The sequence below is a fragment of the Lissotriton vulgaris genome, chromosome 10 (genome assembly GCF_964263255.1).
Source record: "Lissotriton vulgaris chromosome 10, aLisVul1.2, whole genome shotgun sequence".
In the NCBI taxonomy this organism is placed as follows: Eukaryota; Metazoa; Chordata; class Amphibia; order Caudata; family Salamandridae; genus Lissotriton; species Lissotriton vulgaris.
Window position 1 is genome coordinate 854,227,240 of NC_141698.1, and position 18,117 is coordinate 854,245,356.

The 18,117-nt window shown below is 44.8% G+C and overlaps 1 protein-coding gene across 2 annotated transcripts in view; it reads right to left on the reverse strand.

The window, feature by feature from the left end:
* ADAM22 (ADAM metallopeptidase domain 22) overlaps positions 1 to 18,117 on the reverse strand; it is a 1,128,810-nt gene that overhangs the window by 950,373 nt on the left and 160,320 nt on the right. For both annotated transcript variants that reach the window (XM_086941795.1, XM_086941794.1), the window contains exon 3: positions 8,279 to 8,355. In XM_086941795.1, the coding sequence (XP_086797921.1) occupies positions 8,279 to 8,355 (77 nt within the window). The remainder of the gene's footprint in view (positions 1 to 8,278; positions 8,356 to 18,117) is intronic.

The window sequence follows — 18,117 nt, forward strand, 5'->3', positions numbered from 1 at the left end:
AAAAAAAGCCATAAACATTTCTAAAAGCTCTAACTCAAATGCTCCGAGACCTATTGCACTGTGTGAGGGTGAGGGGTTGAGGGTGAGTGAGGGTGAGGGTGAGTGAGGGTGAGTGAGGGTGAGTGAGGGTGAGTGTGAGTGAGGGTGAGAGTGGGTGAGGGTGAGTGAGGGTGAGTGAGGGTGAGTGAGGGTGAGTGAGGGTGAGGGTGAGTGAGGGTGAGGGTGAGTGAGGGTGAGGGTGAGTGAGGGTGAGTGAGGGTGAGGGTGAGTGAGGGTGAGGGTGAGTGAGGGTGAGGGTGAGTGAGGGTGAGGGTGAGTGAGGGTGAGGGGTTGATGTTGAGGGGTTGAGGGTGAGTGAGGGTGAGTGAGGGGTTGAGGGTGAGTGAGAGTGAGGGTGAGTGAGGGTGAGTGAGAGTGAGGGTGAGTGAGGGTGAGAGTGGGTGAGGGTGAGTGAGGGTGAGGGTGAGTGAGGGTGAGGGTGAGTGAGGGTGAGGGTGAGTGAGGGTGAGTGAGGGTGAGGGTGAGTGAGGGTGAGGGTGAGTGAGGGTGAGGGTGAGTGAGGGTGAGGGAGGGTGAGGGTGAGTGAGGGTGAGTGAGGGTGAGTGAGGGTGAGGGTGAGTGAGGGTGAGGGGTTGATGTTGAGGGGTTGAGGGTGAGTGAGGGTGAGTGAGGGGTTGAGGGTGAGTGAGGGGTTGAGGGTGAGTGAGGGTGAGTTAGGGTGAGGGGTTGAGGGTGAGTGAGGGTGAGGGTGGGGGTTGAGGGTGAGTGAGGATGAGTGAGGGTGAGTGAGGGGTTGAGGGTGAGGGGGTGAGTGAGGGTGAGTGAGGGTGAGTGAGGGTGAGTGAGGGTGAGTGAGGGTGAGTGAGTGAGGGTGAGTGAGGGTGAGTGAGTGAGGGTGAGTGAGAGTGAGGGTGAGGGGTTGAGGGTGAGTGAGGGTGAGGGGTTGAGGGTGAGGGGTTGAGGGTGGGTGAGGGTGAGTGAGGGTGAGTGAGGGTGAGGGGTTGAGGGTGAGTGAGGTTTTTTTTTTTTTTTTAAAGGCACAAGCAGGCTCTTTGGAGCAAGTATACTGCATTCCTCTTTCCTATAAACGCTCACACTTTGAAGTTAGCCTAGAGCAAAATAAAAAGGTTCCCATGTAAACACAGCTTGACATTTTACCTCGGTCTTTGAAAACCTAAAAAAACGAAAGTAAAAAACTTAAAAGCGGACTGTTATTCACTGCAAATCGGAATGCCTTTTCTTCCTCAAGTCTACTCTAAATCCTTTCAGTCACCAACAATAAATACAACTTTAAAGCTCAAAAGTAACTGTTACACAAGGTCAGGGGAGGGGCGAAGGAAGGCGCCATCGAGGGTAAAAACATAGCCTGCACGAAACATTCGCCTCTTCCTGCATGGGAGTTTTTTTTTTTGTTTTTTGCTCCAACGCGCAATCCTTTCCCAGCATTTATGTGGAGTTACAAAGGCACATCTGTGTACGTTGGAGGGCCAGCCTGACGTGTTTTCTGCTCTAGCAGCAGCTGCGGTTTCTGAGGAAACGAGGCTGATTTTCGAGTCAGGCTGGGAGCTTTTTTTCCCCTCCTTTCTCCAAGAGCCTACGTGCGGGGGAGGGGAGCGGAGGGAAGGGAGCGAGCGAGCGAGCAAGCTGCATTAAAAAACTCCACGGCTTCTCAGAAAGGGGAGGGCGGAGAGAGAGAACAGGAGCAGCCTGCTGGGAATTTGCCTCGCGCTTTTCTTTCTCAACGGTTCTTGCACTGTGTTGCAATCTTTGCTTTAAAAAAACATCCATTGTGGAACCGGTTTATTTATACATGTTCGGCTCGTCTTAGGTTCGCAGATAATGAGAGAAACGACCATTCAAATCAGAAAGAAAAGAGACCCCGCTGGCTCAGATGTATCTAACTACCACCAATGTTCTTTTACCTTTTTTTTTTTAAATAACATGCTTTTCCAAAAACAAGACGCAAAAACATCCTTCCCATAAAAGGAGCACCGATTTCTATTGGAAGATATCTGGATTATATGCACACTTGGGTTAAACAACAAGCCTTTCACCGTAACACGGCGGGCAGGGGAGGGGGCGGAGAGGGGAGAGGTGCGACACGGCAGGCAGGCAGGGGAGGAGAGTAGGAGGAGGAGGGGGGAGGAGAGTAGGGGAGGCACGGCCTAGCGGCAGGCAGGCAGGGGAGGAGAGGAGGAGGGGGGAGGAGAGTAGGGGAGGCACGGCCTAGCGGCCGTGCAATCAAGTAGTGAGGGGGCGGAGCTGGGGGAGGCTGTGAGAGAGAGTATGCAAGGCTAGCGGCAGGCAGGCAGGGGAGGAGAGGAGGAGGGGGGAGGAGAGTAGGGGAGGCACGGCCTAGCGGCCGTGCAATCAAGTAGTGAGGGGGCGGAGCTGGGGGAGGCTGTGAGAGAGAGTAGGCAAGGCAGGCGGCTGGGGGCATGTGCACGCGCATTTAAGCTCAATGCGCATGCGCATTGAGCTTAAATTTCTCGTGCACTGCAAGGAATCGCCACGATTCCTTGCAGTGTGGATAAAGAGCGGATAAGTGCCAATACTCTCGCCTTGCTCGATGCGCATGCGCATCGACAGGCGAGACCTAAAAACTCAGGCCTCCATGTTTTTTCCTTTTGAAACGGGGGACTTCGAGCAGGTTTAGTGATGCTGAACGAAGAACTCTAGAGGGAATGTGGCGGGACAAGGCTGAAGAAATGAACAAGGGGGCTGAGTCCGAGAGTGCCTTGAAGGTAGTGCATGCAAGTTTGAAAATGCAGCGTTTAGAAACTGGAAGCCAGTGGAGAGTGCGGAGGAGGAGGGTAACGTGTTGATGTTTGGGCTGGCGGAAAATCAGGCGGGCAGCCTGACTTTGCACCAGCTGGAGTCGGTGGAGATGACATGCAGGGATGCCTGCATAGAGAATGTTGGCATAGTCGAGCCTGGAGGTGATGAACGCGATGACCACTTGGGTCAAGGCCTCTTTGGTAAGAAACCTGCTGATCTTGCGGATCCGCCTCAGGTGGAAGAAACAGGCAGAGGTGACCGCGTTGATGTGCGGTCTCATTGAGAGATCTTTGGAAATAGTCACTCCCAGACTTTTGACTGTGCTCACAGGAGTGGGTGCTGTCCCCAACGATGAGGGCCAGAAAGTGGCATTCCATGGATGGTTAGGACCTCCTACCAGGACGAGCTCAGTTTTGGTAGGATTCAGCTTTAAATGGCTGTGATACATCCACTCAGCGATGGTCAGCATGGTGGACTGAAAGTCAATGCGGGAGGAAGGGTGTGAGTCGATGGGGAAGATTAGTTGAAGATCGTCCGCGTAATTATAAATTGTGACCGGGTAATTTCGGAGGGAAGCTAAAAGTGGTTGGAGATACAAATTAAAAAGTAAAGGGGATAGTGCAGAGCCCTGAGGGACACCACAGGTAAGGAAAGTGTAAGAGGCAGAGAAAGAGGAGAGGTGAACAGATTGTGAGCGCTGGTGAAGGAAAGATCTGAGCCAGTCAAGGGCCAGTCCCTGAATGCCGGCGTTGTGGACACGGTCGATCAAAATGGTATGATCGACCGTGTCGAAAGCCGCCGAGAGATCTAATAGGACAAGGGCTTGAGGGATGTTTTTATCCGCACCTTTCCTGAGGGTGTCCATGACTGCTACTATGACCGCCTCGGTGGAGTGGAGGGGTCTAAAACCCGCTTGTTGAGGATCTAGAAAGGAGGATTTTTCTATAAAAGAGCTCAAACAGCGGGTAACGTAGGTCTCTAAGATCTTTCCAAGGTATGGGAGGAGGGAGATGGGCCTGTAGTTACTAAGTGTGGTAGGATCTGCATTAAGTTTCTTTAAGATAGGCAAGACAGCAGCACGCTTGAAGGACGATGGGACCTCCCCATTAGCAAGAGAGTTGTTGAGCAGTGCTAGGGGGGGGGGCTGGACATGCAAGGAAGGCTTCTTTTAGGACCTGCGGGGGACAGCAATCATTAGGAGAGCCTGAACTAACTTTGTGGAGGAGGGAGATGAACTCTTGGTGAGATATAGGTGGAAACTCAGTCAAGATGTTGGTATTGGAGGGGGGAGGGGAGGAGGGGTAGAGGAGGTCGGGGACGGTATATTATTTTTTATTGTAGTTATTTTTTCTATGAAATAAGAATTGAGCGAATCACAGAGGGTTTGGGTAGGTGGAGGTTGGGGGGTGACTCTGTCTGGACGGGAGAGCTCATTAACGATTGCGAAGATCTCTTTCGATTTGTTGTTAGAATTCAAGATTTATTTTGAGAAATATGCCGTCTTGGCTGTCAGGATAGATTGTTTATAGGTTTTTAAGGTCTCTGTATATGCAAGCTTGAGCTGAGGATCGTAGTGGCGACGCCAGCGACGCTCCATTTGCCGTAGGGCCAGTTTGTCCGTTTTAAGTTGGTCAGTAAACCAGCATTGGGCATCATGGGGGCGCTTTGTTTTTATTCTTTTGAGAGGGGCGACTTTGTCGCTGGCCTGACGTAGCCAATCATTGAGTATGTCAGCCTGGATCTCTAGTGGGGACTGCGATACGGGTGCAGTAGACACTAGGGAATCGTGGAAAGCAGGCAAATTGGCCCTTTTCCAATTGCGGGCCATAAGATTCTTAGTACTGGGGGGAGGACATAAAGTATGCAGATGTAGATAGAAAGAGATAAAATGGTGGTCCGACCAAGAGCAAGGGACAACTGAGGGAGGGGAAATGTCGAGATTTGAAGTCCACACTTGGTCGAGGATGTGGCCCTTCTGATGGGTAGGGGTATGAATGTGTTGGGAGAGATTCATGGTTTTTAAAAGTTCAGTAAAGTCCAACGACGATTGGCTTTCGTGGACATCGGATGGCCAATAGTTAAAATCGCCGATGACCATGATATTGGCATGATTGATTGCTAGTTGAGCAATGGCGTCGCTGAAGAGTTGGGGAAAAAGAGGCATGGAGTCAGGGGGTCTATAAACAAGAATACAAACAAAAGACCATTTAGGGGAGGTGAATTTGAGTTCCAGATATTCAGTTTTAGGGATTGGGGTCATCAAGATCTCAGAAAAGGTATGTTCAGAGCGGATGATGGCCGCCACCCCGCCATCAGTTTTCCCAGTGGGGCGGTTGACGTGTATAATATAGTATCCAGTAGGGATAGCAGCAAGAATGTCGGGGGCTGAGTCTTCGGTCTTGGCTGCTATCACTAGCTGAACCCTCACTAAGTACTGTGACAAGGAACACATACAAAGGTGGAACTGATACGATTACTTACCCATAACCTTTATTCTTTATCACAATTCTACATTCTCCTACACCAATTTCTTCTATGGGGCCACCAACCATGCATCTGGAGCTTGGTATTTAATAGGGGGGATAGTTCAGAGATTAGCCTTGCTATAGGAAATAGGATGACCACGCTTTTTTTTATTTCAAATTGAGTAAAAGTATTTAATCAGAATTCAAATGGGAGAACTTTTAGCTAGTCTCAAAGGGTGTGATGCAAAATGCTGTTTTGGAATTACAAAGCTTGTGATTCATAACATTTCAGATTTTGTTAGAGAAAATCAGTGAGTTGCAATGTACTAAAGGTAACGTACGAGCCAGAAAACGTTTTGCAGACTCTTAGAATACCTTTACAAAGCATTTCGAATTACAAAGAGGAAGGTGTATGAAAGGGGTGTCTGCTTCCTGTCTGGGATATCCAATGAAATGTACCAATGATCTGTGACAACAGTTGTAGTTGCAGACCATTGAAAATGTACGATTTCCCACGTTGGGGTGGTAACTCGTTAGCAGAGGGGAATCTCTCCCCGTGGTACAGCTTCATGCTGGGCGTCATGCGGACCATTGCCTGCTCCCACCAAAGTCTTCCCAAATGGATTTTTTTTTAATTCTCTTTAACAGACAAGGGCTTCATTAAAAGATATATTTCATGTTTGGAAATCCTAAGAGAGAGGGGAGGTTTGTTATGCCTTGCAGGTCCCCGACTTCGTATTTGCAGCCATTCACAAGGGTAACCACCTGCATTAATAATATATTCACCTCACTTATTTCCACGTAAAAACAAAGAAAATAAGTGTAATTAATAGAATATAAATCAGTAATTTAGGTGCTACCATGTGGAAAGTACATACCTACTTCCCAAATTATTAAATGGGACTCTTTCCCCATCTTGATAGGGATGTCTGTTTGACAACTGGTAACATTTTCAATGGGATTTATACTATGGTTTCTGATGTTACATTGATGTGACGCATCAGTACTACTAATTCTGAAGATAATTATAGAAGTATGAAGAACACTATTCAGATTAATTGCCTGAAAGCCATTTAGTTGAATATATGTTTGCAGTACTTTAGACACATTCCTGAAGGAAGGTAAAAAGATACACTTGCTGAGTATGACATTACCGAAGATAGTGAATATCTGAGCAGGAAAGGGAGCTGTTACAGTAATTCCAAATTGGCAGGCTCTGAGGGTAGGCAACAGGGATGGTGTTCTTAATGGTTTTCTCTTTCCTGACAAACAATTGCATGTAAGTATGAGGAGCTGCGACTTTCTATATGACAAGTCACCCCTGGACACACTTTTCATGCGCTATCTTTCAATGTACCATATTGTTGGAAATGCTTCTCCATGGAGGTCAGTGACTGCCAATGGCATAAAGTGGTGAGGGTTAGATGAAGGAAAATGCAAACATGAGATACATCCTCCAGTATGGAACACCTGTCATTCAAGTTCCAGGTCAAAAAAAACTTCACCCTTAGTGGCACTCTCCTCTACAGGCCACCAAGACTGCGCACCAACTTCACTCACACAATCACAGACTGTCACACCACTCGCCCTCAATGCTAGCAATTACATCCTTCTCGGAGACATGAACTTCCATTTGGAAGACCATGCTGACCCCAACCCAGTGTCTGTGTCATATTAGCTCCAGAAGATAGTCATACCAGAATATCAAAGACAGAATAATGTCTGACGGAAATAACATTTCATAGCTAACTTCTACAAAAATATCACCCCTGAAGTTAATAAAAGAAAATGTACGCCCAGTGGAATGATGTTTTTGTAACCAATATTTAAGACATAATATTTATGTCAGACGTTACTTTGTCTATGAGATTCTGACACACAATATCTAGAAGATCCCTCTACAGCTCCAGAGCTGAAGTGGAGGAAGGTTTGCAGAATGCACAGTGAATGTTCCCAATCGATCCACTACTCGACAAACAAGCTTGAAAGCTCAGGTTCTTCCTTCCATCACCCTATGTTTCTGGAAAAATTCTACTTCACTGTCCTGTTGAGGTCTACAGGACATCTGCAATCCCATGCAATTCAAGTTCTCACGAGCTGATTGTGCCTAAAAAAGGAGATTACAGGCTCCAAAACAAGCTTTCGCATCCATCACCAAGGTGGTAAAATGCTTCAAATTCTTCAAATGAAGAATGACTATTTCCAGATCTTCTGACTCTGGAATGGTCTTGAGGTGATGGCAATGCCAAATGCTCAGAACAACCAGACAGCTCTAACTTTGTAGTTATTCTCAAATGCTGGGCATAGTCATTCCCACCATGTAAATAAGCACAAGTAAATGTATTTTTAAGGAGGGAAAAATAAGGAACACATGCGTATTGAAATGAGTTCTAGATGCATGGTTATCAGAATCTTGAAAAATAATTTCGAGGTAAAACAAAACAGAGGAAACAAATGTAATGTGTTGTCATCTGTGTGAAGACTTAACGGGAGTTGGTGGGTGCAGAGGAGGAGGTGCAGTATGAATTTCAAAAAAGCTGTAATTTGCATATATTTGTACACAAAGCACTGGAACACCTTAAAAATCAGAAGTCTGAGTTAGTGTTGGGAGAGACCTTCAATGGGAAGATATCTGACTTTTTTTCAAATTATCTTTGAACAGGGGCTACAGAGTTATGAAATGAAGACTGTAAAGGCATTTTAAGACAGCCATCATTCTTTAAAAACTCACCTATGCAATGTGGCCAAAAATATAAAGTAAGTAATGAAAAGGGTCAGCATGCAGACTTTTTTTTAGAATCAAGTCAAATTAAACACATAAACACGAAAGTGATTCATTCGTTCTACTTTCAGCCTCCTGTGCAATTTGGGGATCAGAAAAATGTGCAGTCAAGTAAAAGCTAATTAATATGTCTCTTCTGGAAAAAAATATAGGCAACAGGTGACAGCAAAGAATACGTATATAAACAACCCGCTTTTATTAATCGACTGAAGATATATATGTATATACATATCTATGCATTGGAAGTACTTACTGGTTTAGCGTTACATCGAGTATGAACGATGACCCAAAAGCGTCGACCTGGAAACTGGCCATGGCAACGTGCGCGGACTGCAATGGGGGGGAAAAAAAAGAAATAAAGCTATTTAGTATTCATCTCCAGCACCGCCATGCCGCGCACATTGTCCAAGGGTAGCGTGTGCCTCTCGCCCTACTGCTAAGTTTCACAGGCTCGGGGTAATCAAACTGAAACAGTCCCCGCTGTTTCTAAAACCTACAGTGTTTAAATTCTGCATAAATAGCCCATTACAGGAGGAAATAATGAAGGCACTCCACAGCGAGTTATCAACGGGTGACCTGCCTACACTGACACCCCTCTGGGGCACTCCCAGTGAGCAGGGAACCCGCCCTCCAGCCATAACCCGAGCCTTGGAAGAATGAGAGTGTTGTGTTTCATTGAAGCGCGGCCGCGAGGACAGAGGCTGTCTGGAACCTTCGATGGGGTCATTAAGAGAGGATACAATGGAACTCTAGAATGCCAGCATTTCGTGTTTCTCGAGCTAATTTTACTCCATGCCAGACATGTAAACTAAAGTGAATACGGACGAAACGCTCACAAACAGTAAATGACAAATGTGGAAAATTGAAAATGATTCGAAGACAGCCTTTTACTAGTTCCAGTGTCCCACTGACATGTGTAAGCCCTGGCATGTGGGAAACAGGAGGCTGGTCAAGGTAGAGACACTGCACTGTTGGCTTGTCCTATATTCTCTGAAACAATGACATTTTCCTCCATCTTATTTCGTGCCCAAAAATGTAATCCATACAGCTACTAGACTCTAGATTGATCCCTCTTTAAAACTCTTTTAAAATGTAATTCTCTGCTTCCCTCATTCCTCTGCTCCATATGTGAAATTACATTCCCCCCTTAAAAAACCATCCTCAGCCTCTGTTCCACAGCCGAAAACGTAGGAGCGCTGTTTGACTCCAGTGTGAATTTGGAGTCATTTCTCACCTTCATCATCACACTCATTTTCAACTCCTCACCAGAAGAAAAATCCAATTATACCTCCCATTGGGGAGAGGCAAAATTCTAATCAATGCTTTAGATGTCAGCAAGCTGAATACTGCTCGCTGATGGAACTACCCATGACAAGATATAGTTGATATTTCAGAGCTGAAGTAGTCTTCTGAGCTATAGCTTTCCTAATCTTTCTGAACTAGATCCGGTTACATTTGCTAGAGCTGCAGGTTTGAATTTCTGACGCCCTGGCACTAAGGACTCAGTAAATGTAGAAACTAGAATCAAAAAATCAATTACACTGCAACCCATACATAACCCACTGAGCAATGTTTAGTTAGATGTAGTTCATGTAACATGCAGTCCTGTGAGATAGACCTGGACACTTAGTGGAACACCAAATCCTCTTACATAAATAAACAATCCACTCAAGTATCACTAGAAAATGGAATACATGTTTTAAAATCTTTATTTTAAAACTAAACCGACGCATAGTGCACAGAAAATGAAGCTGGAAGACCTGGCATATTTTGGTGTGATTCCTCCTTTTTAGGTCGAGCATTCGATACCTCTTGGTTAGTATACTTATATGTGTATGTACTTTGTGGGCTCTGGAGATCAGCCCTAGGACTTGTCTGCTTCCGTTTAGGGACTTTTTTTTCTGTTCAACTGCCTCTATTTAATTGTCTTGATAGAAAACGACCAGTAGAGGTCAGTAAAATACCAGAATTGCTTTCTGCTTGTTCAACTGCCTCTATTTAAGTGTCTTGATAGAAAACGACCAGTAGAGATGAACAAAATACCAGAATTGCTTTCTGCTGAGGGACTTTCTTTTTTTAACCCCTTGCATGCTGGTGACGAACCCCAGCCGTCACGCTCCACGGTGCTCGTGTGCTGATGACGGCTGGGGTTCGTCACGGCCCCGCCCTGTTCTTTTGTTTACCGCACAGCGGCGGAAACGGGCCAGCAGCGAAGGGGTTAATTTTTTCTGGCAACTGCCAATATTTAACTTTCTTGATGGAAAACGACCAACAGAGGTCAGTAAAATATCAGAATCACTTTAGCATTCTCTAGATTCCAGTTCAGAGAAATTGACTTCCACGAGCACCCGTAGACAATAATATTTTTTCAAATCTTGCATTTGCTTTGGTGCTTTGGACTATACCATTTCCAGCTAAAAGGCAATATTTCTCTCTATGTGTTGCCATACCTGGGGTGTCACACATTTTGGTGCTTACTTTCCCTCCATGTTAAAAAAACATGTGCTGCATAGCTAAATACATATAAGGTCCCAAAGGCGAGACCGATTGCATTGCAAATGCTTGTTGCTTCTGACCGCCTGTTTTTGACTGTGTGCTGAATTTTGTTTTTATTGACTTTAGGACTCTGGGCACTTTACCACTGCTGACCAGTGATAAGGTGCAAGTGCTCTGTGTCTAAAACCTGATGTAATTGGTTTCTCCATGATTGGCGCATTTGATTTACTAGTAAAACGATAGTACAGTGCACCATGTGTGCCCAGGGCCTGTAACATGAATGCTACTAGAGGACTGCAGCACTGATTTGCCACCCACATAAGTAACCTTGCAAACCTATCTCAGACCCGCCACTGCAATGCCTGTGTGTGCAGTTTTAAACCGGCATTTCAACCTTGCAAGTGCGTTCACTCACCAGGCCCAAATCTTCCCTTTCTTATATGTAAGGCACCCCTGCGGTAGGCCCTCAGAAACCTCATGGGCAGAGTGCAGTGTATTTAGGAGGTAGGACATGTACCTGTGAGTTTTACATTTCCTGGTAGTGAAAAACCGCTAACTTCTTTTTTCACTACAGCAAGGTCAATCCCTCCCATAGGTTAGCATTGGAGATGCCTGGTAACATCGTACAAGTGTATCTTCCAGTTGGGAGCAGATAGAAAATTGTTTTTTGGTGTCTCTGGACTCACAATTAAAAACACATCTTTTAGAAAGTTGGCATTTTCGTACTTTAACCATTTTGTGCCTCTTCCTGTCCCTAGTATACACATTTGCGTAGGACGACAGTTGGCTTTGGGAATTCACTATAGACAGTCACACACAAAGAGAGCAGAGGTGTGCCTTGCATATCTTGATGGCCCATCGCCAGGCTAGAGTGGTAGGGAGGAGTTGACACTTGCACCTGAATAGGGCTGTGGCTGCCCCCACACAAAGAGATGCCTACCCCCTTGTAGTGTATCTGGAGCCAGGGCGAGGAAGGGCAGGATCTTGGGCACTACAAAGACCTTTCTTTGAAGTCTCCCCACTTCAAAGTCTAAAATGGGTATAGGTACTGGACCTCTGATACCATATACTCAGAACAGTTCTGGCCTGAGAGCATTCTACCAGGAAGAAAAGTGTTTGAGCTGCCAGGAGAGTCTGCCAATTCGACTGCTTGCTTTGCTGTGTTGGCACGTTGCCTGCTGCTTCTGTCCTGGAAGTGAGAGGACTTGACTTTACTCTCTGCATTCTGATGTCTAAAATTTCTCCAAGGGCTTGAGTTGAGCTTGCCTTCTGTTGGAATTGTCTGGGCCATCAAGGTTTTCACCTGCAGTAGCTGGGCTCCTCTACTGAGAGCCCTGCTCTGCCAAGGGGTGCCAATTCCACTACCTGGGCCTTTGGAAGCGAGTTTGCTGTGACAAAAAAAAATAAACCAACGCACTAACTCCGAGCATCACTTTGGAACCGCCGCCGCTCTTCGACACCGTGTCTATGCCTGCCCCGAAGCCAAAGTCCAAGCTCAATGCAAAGACCGTGACTTACAACGCAGGGCCCAATTCCACTGCAGCACCATCGAAGTGTATCTGAAGCTGCTGGGCTTGCCCCAAAAAACCTGCATAGGCAAAGCCAAATAAAAGCATTGTTAAGGCTAACATACAGTAAACAAAAACTAAAGAAAATGAAAGTGGGCATTGGGTCAAGAGCACTGGAACTGAAGTGCACGTCTTTGCTGGCAGAGATGCACATGTGCACAGACAACATGTTGTCACTCACCAAGTGTAAAGTCAAAGGCTGAAATGGCCTGGGCCATTACCCCGTGCTGTGGTGAGTTAAAGCAAAATGTTAATAACAGCCAACGGATGAAGATTGCTGTCCCAGTGTCTTTATATAAGTACTTTTATCAATGAATTTTCAGAAAACATGGATTGGGAGACTCTAGATGTGATCTAGCAAAGAAACACATTTTGGTAAAAGCAGTATGTCTGGCAGCCAGCCTTTTGGCTTTGTCAATGCTTCTTTGGTTTGCATGGCCTTTGTAAAACTTCATTGTTGGGGGAGCAACTAGGCATTAGCCAATATAAGAAAAGCATTGGCTCAAGTGGGTTGGCCCACTGCCCAAGGCAGAATTCTGGAATGGGAGAAAAAGAAACCTTAATGACAACTGCAAACCAAAGGATGAAGAGGACTGGATGAATGCCCCTATAAGTAAGCATATTATATCTAAACATTTAGCAAACTCAAACGTTGTTGGCTAACGCCAAACCTAAAATTAAATGAATACATAAATAGGTGCAGGGGCCCAACGTTTTCAAAAGGAGCCTGCTGATGACGCTGAAGGCGACCTAGTCTTGTTTCACCTCATGGATCTTTCTTACAACACCCACCACTCCCAGTCTCTTTATCTCATTCTTGCAGCCCCTACGCAGCCCAGATTTTGCCTATTGTTACTCTTTTCCAGTAGCGGCCCGTAATATGCAGCAGGGGTGGGACGGACTCACACATGCACTCTCTCTATAACCCACATATTCACATCCAGCACATACAAACGTACACAGCTACTCTAAACAAGCATGGACAAACACAAATATTCATACATACATGCATGCACCCAACATTTGAAAAGAAAAACACTTACTGGGCTGCATTTACGGTGGTGGAAGGGAAACCTCCAGGACTCTTGGAGCATTGGTACTGCCACTTCCGCCTAGTGATTGACCTTCAGCCAATGAGAGAAGGCAGTAGTCTCTTACTTGTAACGGAGTGGAATGGGGTTCGTGAGACTTGCTGACTCCACCTCACTCTGTGACAAGCGTCAAAGATGAACATTTGGCCCTGGGCACTTCAGGGCTTAAAACTGAAGCACCCAGGTCTGGGTCTAAACATGACACTACCACTCGTTATGAGGGGGAGGCTCACAGAAAATGTTGCTGGACTGAAGAGGTCCCGCCCGTCGGGCTATGAAAACTTCAGCCCGGCATATTTCAGGTCAGGAAGGCACCTGCGCATTTAGTGCACGTACAGCTTCTGGATGCCTGACCAAAACACGAAGAGTGTCCGTCAGGCTGACCTTCTGCCTTTAGCGACGGGACGCTGCCGCCCTTTTCCTATCTTTCTGTTCCTCCTCTCTTCTCCTTTTTCTGCTTTTCCCTCACTTCTTCAGAGTCAAAGTCTGAAGATGGAAAATATGTTCAGGTCCCATAAATGAGGGTCAGTGCCCACCACCTCCAGCCACTTACACACATTAAGTACTGGGGTAAAAGCATCGCTTCAATTATAAACAGTACATACAAGGGTGCTTACATTACTTTGTAACACATCATGTTAGGCCTATTTTAACGATGCTCCTACAAATAGTCTGAAAACGCAAAACATCTGTTTTATTTATATACATTATTTATAGATGAGAGTTTTAATTAGGTCTTTTAATAGATCAGAATTCAACCTTTTAAATTAAACTGAAGCAATTACCTGCTTTAAGTATTAATGAGTTAGTCACATATTCACTTTTTATACAAACTTGACGAGAAATTATATTTTGGGGTGCAAGTCAATCAACAGAGTTCGGCTGTCTCTTTTACATTTGTCTATGGTTATAAAAATCTATTATTAGCAATGAAATAAGATGAAAGAAAATCTCAGTGCTAGACCCAGGAACACAAACCTTTGAGGTAACTTCCCCATGAATCCTCTGTAGGGGGTTGCTAGATTAACAGAAAGAAGCATGCATTTCAACGGCAAAATATATGTTGCCAGATGCAAATCAAACGTAGGGTGGAGCTTCGGTTTTGTGTTTGCATTCTCCACAAGCATAATGAGTGTTTCCCATCTGCTGAGTGACACTACCCATGCAAAGGATAGCCATCTTTAATAAGTCGCTGCCAATGTGAATGCCTTACACTGAAGAAGGGTTCTTCAATGGTGCAAAGGAAGGTTTTTGTGAGAAAACACCCAACTGGATCTGTCAGAAACGTCTGTATTGTGAAACTGAAATCTAATGAATATTGACAAAGATATTCAGATTTTGTTTAAATACTGCTTATGTCTTTGTAATATAAACAATTAAGAACTTTAGGGCAGATTTACAAGCCCCTTGCGCCTCTTTTACACCGACGCAGCGGCGGCGCAAAAGATGCGCCATGGTGTGGGGTATTTACGACTTGTAACACAACTCCAGCAATGGGCCGCCTACACGGCACAGATGCATCTGTGCCGTTTTTGCCCCATGGTGCGGCGCATAATGGTTGGCGGAGCTGCGGCGCACAATTACTGGCGCATCCCTGCTAATTTGCAGGGATGCACCAGTAATTGTAAATCTGCCCCTAAGACTGAAAAATCCTCGGTAGGATCTAGCATGATGAGAACTAAAATGACGAAGTCTGATGTTTGGCATCTGTTCGAATTGAGGCACCGATTCTTGGCATAGCGGCACATACATGACCACATCTACACTTAAAAAAGTAACCAAACTTTTACGTACAACTATGTGCACTGACAGAGATAGGGCGCTCATGAACTCAGACCAACAAACATGCCAGTATCATTGCACAAAGAACAACAGATATCCATGCCACCCATTCAGGCACATCAACAGATAGACAAGTCACCACATATGAGGTTATCGAAATATGGAGTTACAAAAGAAGTATTTCCTAGATTTTAAACATTTGTACTGCAGTGCAAGCAGTGTTTCAACCTGAAGTAAAGAATAGAATGATCATCAAGATGGAAGATCAGAGTTAATGCATTTTGTCACCATTCTATTTTGTAAACAAACAATAGCAAAGCCACTAGATCTGTATCTGTAGTTGGCTACTAGGCTTTTGGATTTGCCAATGGATGTATTATTTTGTCAGTATTTTCTAGAACGTTACTGTTGCGGGCGCTGCCTCGCCCACGCCAATATAAACAAAAATTGCCTAAAACAGGGGGGCATATATTATTAAGGGGGGCAATAGGAAATTATCGCTGCTTTAGCAGACGTTTTCGGCCGCTAAGCGGCGATAATTCTATCGCCCTATTAGTCAGCAACAGCTTGTAGGCGATAGCGAGCGGTTGGGGCCCGCTTTGCATGTCAGCGATATTTATCGCTAATGACATGCAAAGTGGGCGTACCCAACCTGTTAGCGACTGAAAGCAGTCGCTAACATCGCTATCGCCTATTACCAGCACAGGCGTAGCGATGCAAATATTTGCACTAAGCTCAAATATCTCCAAAAACTAACACCTGCTCAGACCAGTTCTTAGCCATTATATTCAATGGGAGGTGGATATAATGGCTAAGACCCTGTTAGCGATAATGCGTGAATATCGCTGTATTCTCAGCGATATTCACGGATTTCGCCGCTATCGCTGGAAATGTTATCGCTTTTGAGATAAACGTTGCTAATAGCACGTCATCTCAGCGATAAAATCCGGTGATGCGCGGCGATAAAAAAATTGCCGCTAACCCTACTTAGCGATAAATATCGCTATTTGTTGATAATATGCCCCAATATTTTTCTTAGTGCCGATTAGCACACGTTGCCATTTTAGTCTCCAGCATAAAGGGAATTACTTTGAGTGGCAATGTGCCCCTTCCGTAAGAGCAAAATTGCATCACTTACAGTAAAATTATCCAGTGGCTGAAGTGGGCTGACCAATTTCCCCACGCTGCATACTATAGAGCAGGTGGAAGATAAATGTGAAGGACAAAACAACAGACAAACTAATGTTAGCCCCTATAAGTACATTGCAAAGATAATTTTAGTAAAATCAAAAGCTTAGGCTAATGCCAGACTTGAAAATTGAAAGAAACTGGCCAGATTTGAAAAAAACACTTGAATTATTCAAGAAAAAGTGTGTATGAGTGCAGTACTAAAACTGAGTTATGCATGCCACCTCATACACACACACGGTAGGTGTATCATAGACAAGCTCAGAGATGCAAAGTCACCAAACGTGAAGAGACTTAAGGGGGTTGAACACGTAAACAGGTTCATACAAGCAAGCACTGCAACACCACTCATGGACATTGGGATGGTCATTTGTTGCTTATATTCAAGGGCCCACAACACATGGAATTTCTGCATTTCTGTCAATTTGGACTTGCAACGCGTACCTGCAAGCTGAAAAAACTTTGTTACAAGCTCACCAATGTACCAATTATTTTCATTTTGAAATAATTTTTGAGGAGGGCCTGGTTCATGTTCGGAAAGTGCTTAAAACATTGCTTTATAGCCAAAAGACTTCTGCTGCTTACATCAGCTCAGGATTTCCTCTCTTCTTCTCTTCCGTTTCTTCTCTAACTGGTCCTAGCACCAAGACGCCTCTGGCTGAGCATGAGTGCGCTATATAAATGTAATGTTCATTTCAGTAAAGATTCCTGTCTGATTCTCGAATGCAACACCTTTCCATCAATGACAAAAATACGATATCGTCTGATTAACAAGTCTGCAAAAGTGGCAGAAGACACGTCACCGCGTGAGTCCACCCAGTAGGCTAACTGGAAACTCCTTGATAATGGAAAATGATTGGTCACTGAATCACAGGGAGTGATCAGAAACGCTGGACTGTCATTGTTTACAGTAATTAAGGTCATACTTCCAGTTGTTTTTGCTTGGTTGAGCACTTGATATGATTACTTGAAAGCAAATCATTGGAATTAATGTAGATTATATATGATCCTCTAACTCAGAAAAAATGTACTTTTTTGTTTACTTCCCGGTCCTTTCCACCTAATCTGCATTCTGAACACGTGCGGCAACTGTGACAGCACATTCTTCTTCCCAGATCCCTTGGCCATTCCTCATGCTTCTAGTATCTCATTTAAATGCATACATGAGAATAGTTAGCAGTGCACTCTGAACCATCAAAGGGTGACTCTTACATTTGCTTCTCCTGGACCTCACATTTATGTTATCCTTCCTAGCGGAGGACCTTTGGATGGAGGTCTGCGCTCCGACCCCATGGTTACCCCATGCCATGGCACGCAGAGTCTGATTTCCCACATTTATCTGCATGATTTGCGGCAGGTTTTACCCAGCGCAAAATATGTGGGCAAAAGCCTGTAGCATGTGCAATTAGAGGCCACATTATAATCCAGATTCAGGTTTAAAAGAGAGCTTGGGCCCATGTCAGGATTTGCGAAAGCGCTACATTGAGGGTGATAGAGCACAGATTTTGCTCTTTCATTTATAGGAGTGTTTATACTCATGGGTAGTTCATGCCCGCATATAATCCTTTGTGGTGTTACCATTAAGTCAGTAGAACGTGTAATGTAATAACGTGAAAAGTAAAGTGTTAGGGATATTTCAATGTAAAACGGGAAGAAATTAACGTAGGAATTTTACATGATTAGACAAAATCATTAACGTGTAGAATTCGTACATGTAGCTAACGAGCATTTACACAATCGATGTGCTCATGTAACGTGTTAACTTAGATGTGCTCACTAATAATGTTTATTTTAAATGTGTAATTCCATGAGGCCTTTTGCCATTTCTTATGTTGACCGATTTCTGTAAGCCTGAATTGTATCTTCCCCTGGAAGCTCTTGCATTAGACCCGTTAGTGGATTTCATGTGCATGTGGAGTTTGTTCTTTCTCACGTTTCTGTTGCAGGTGGAAGAATCCATCTTTGGT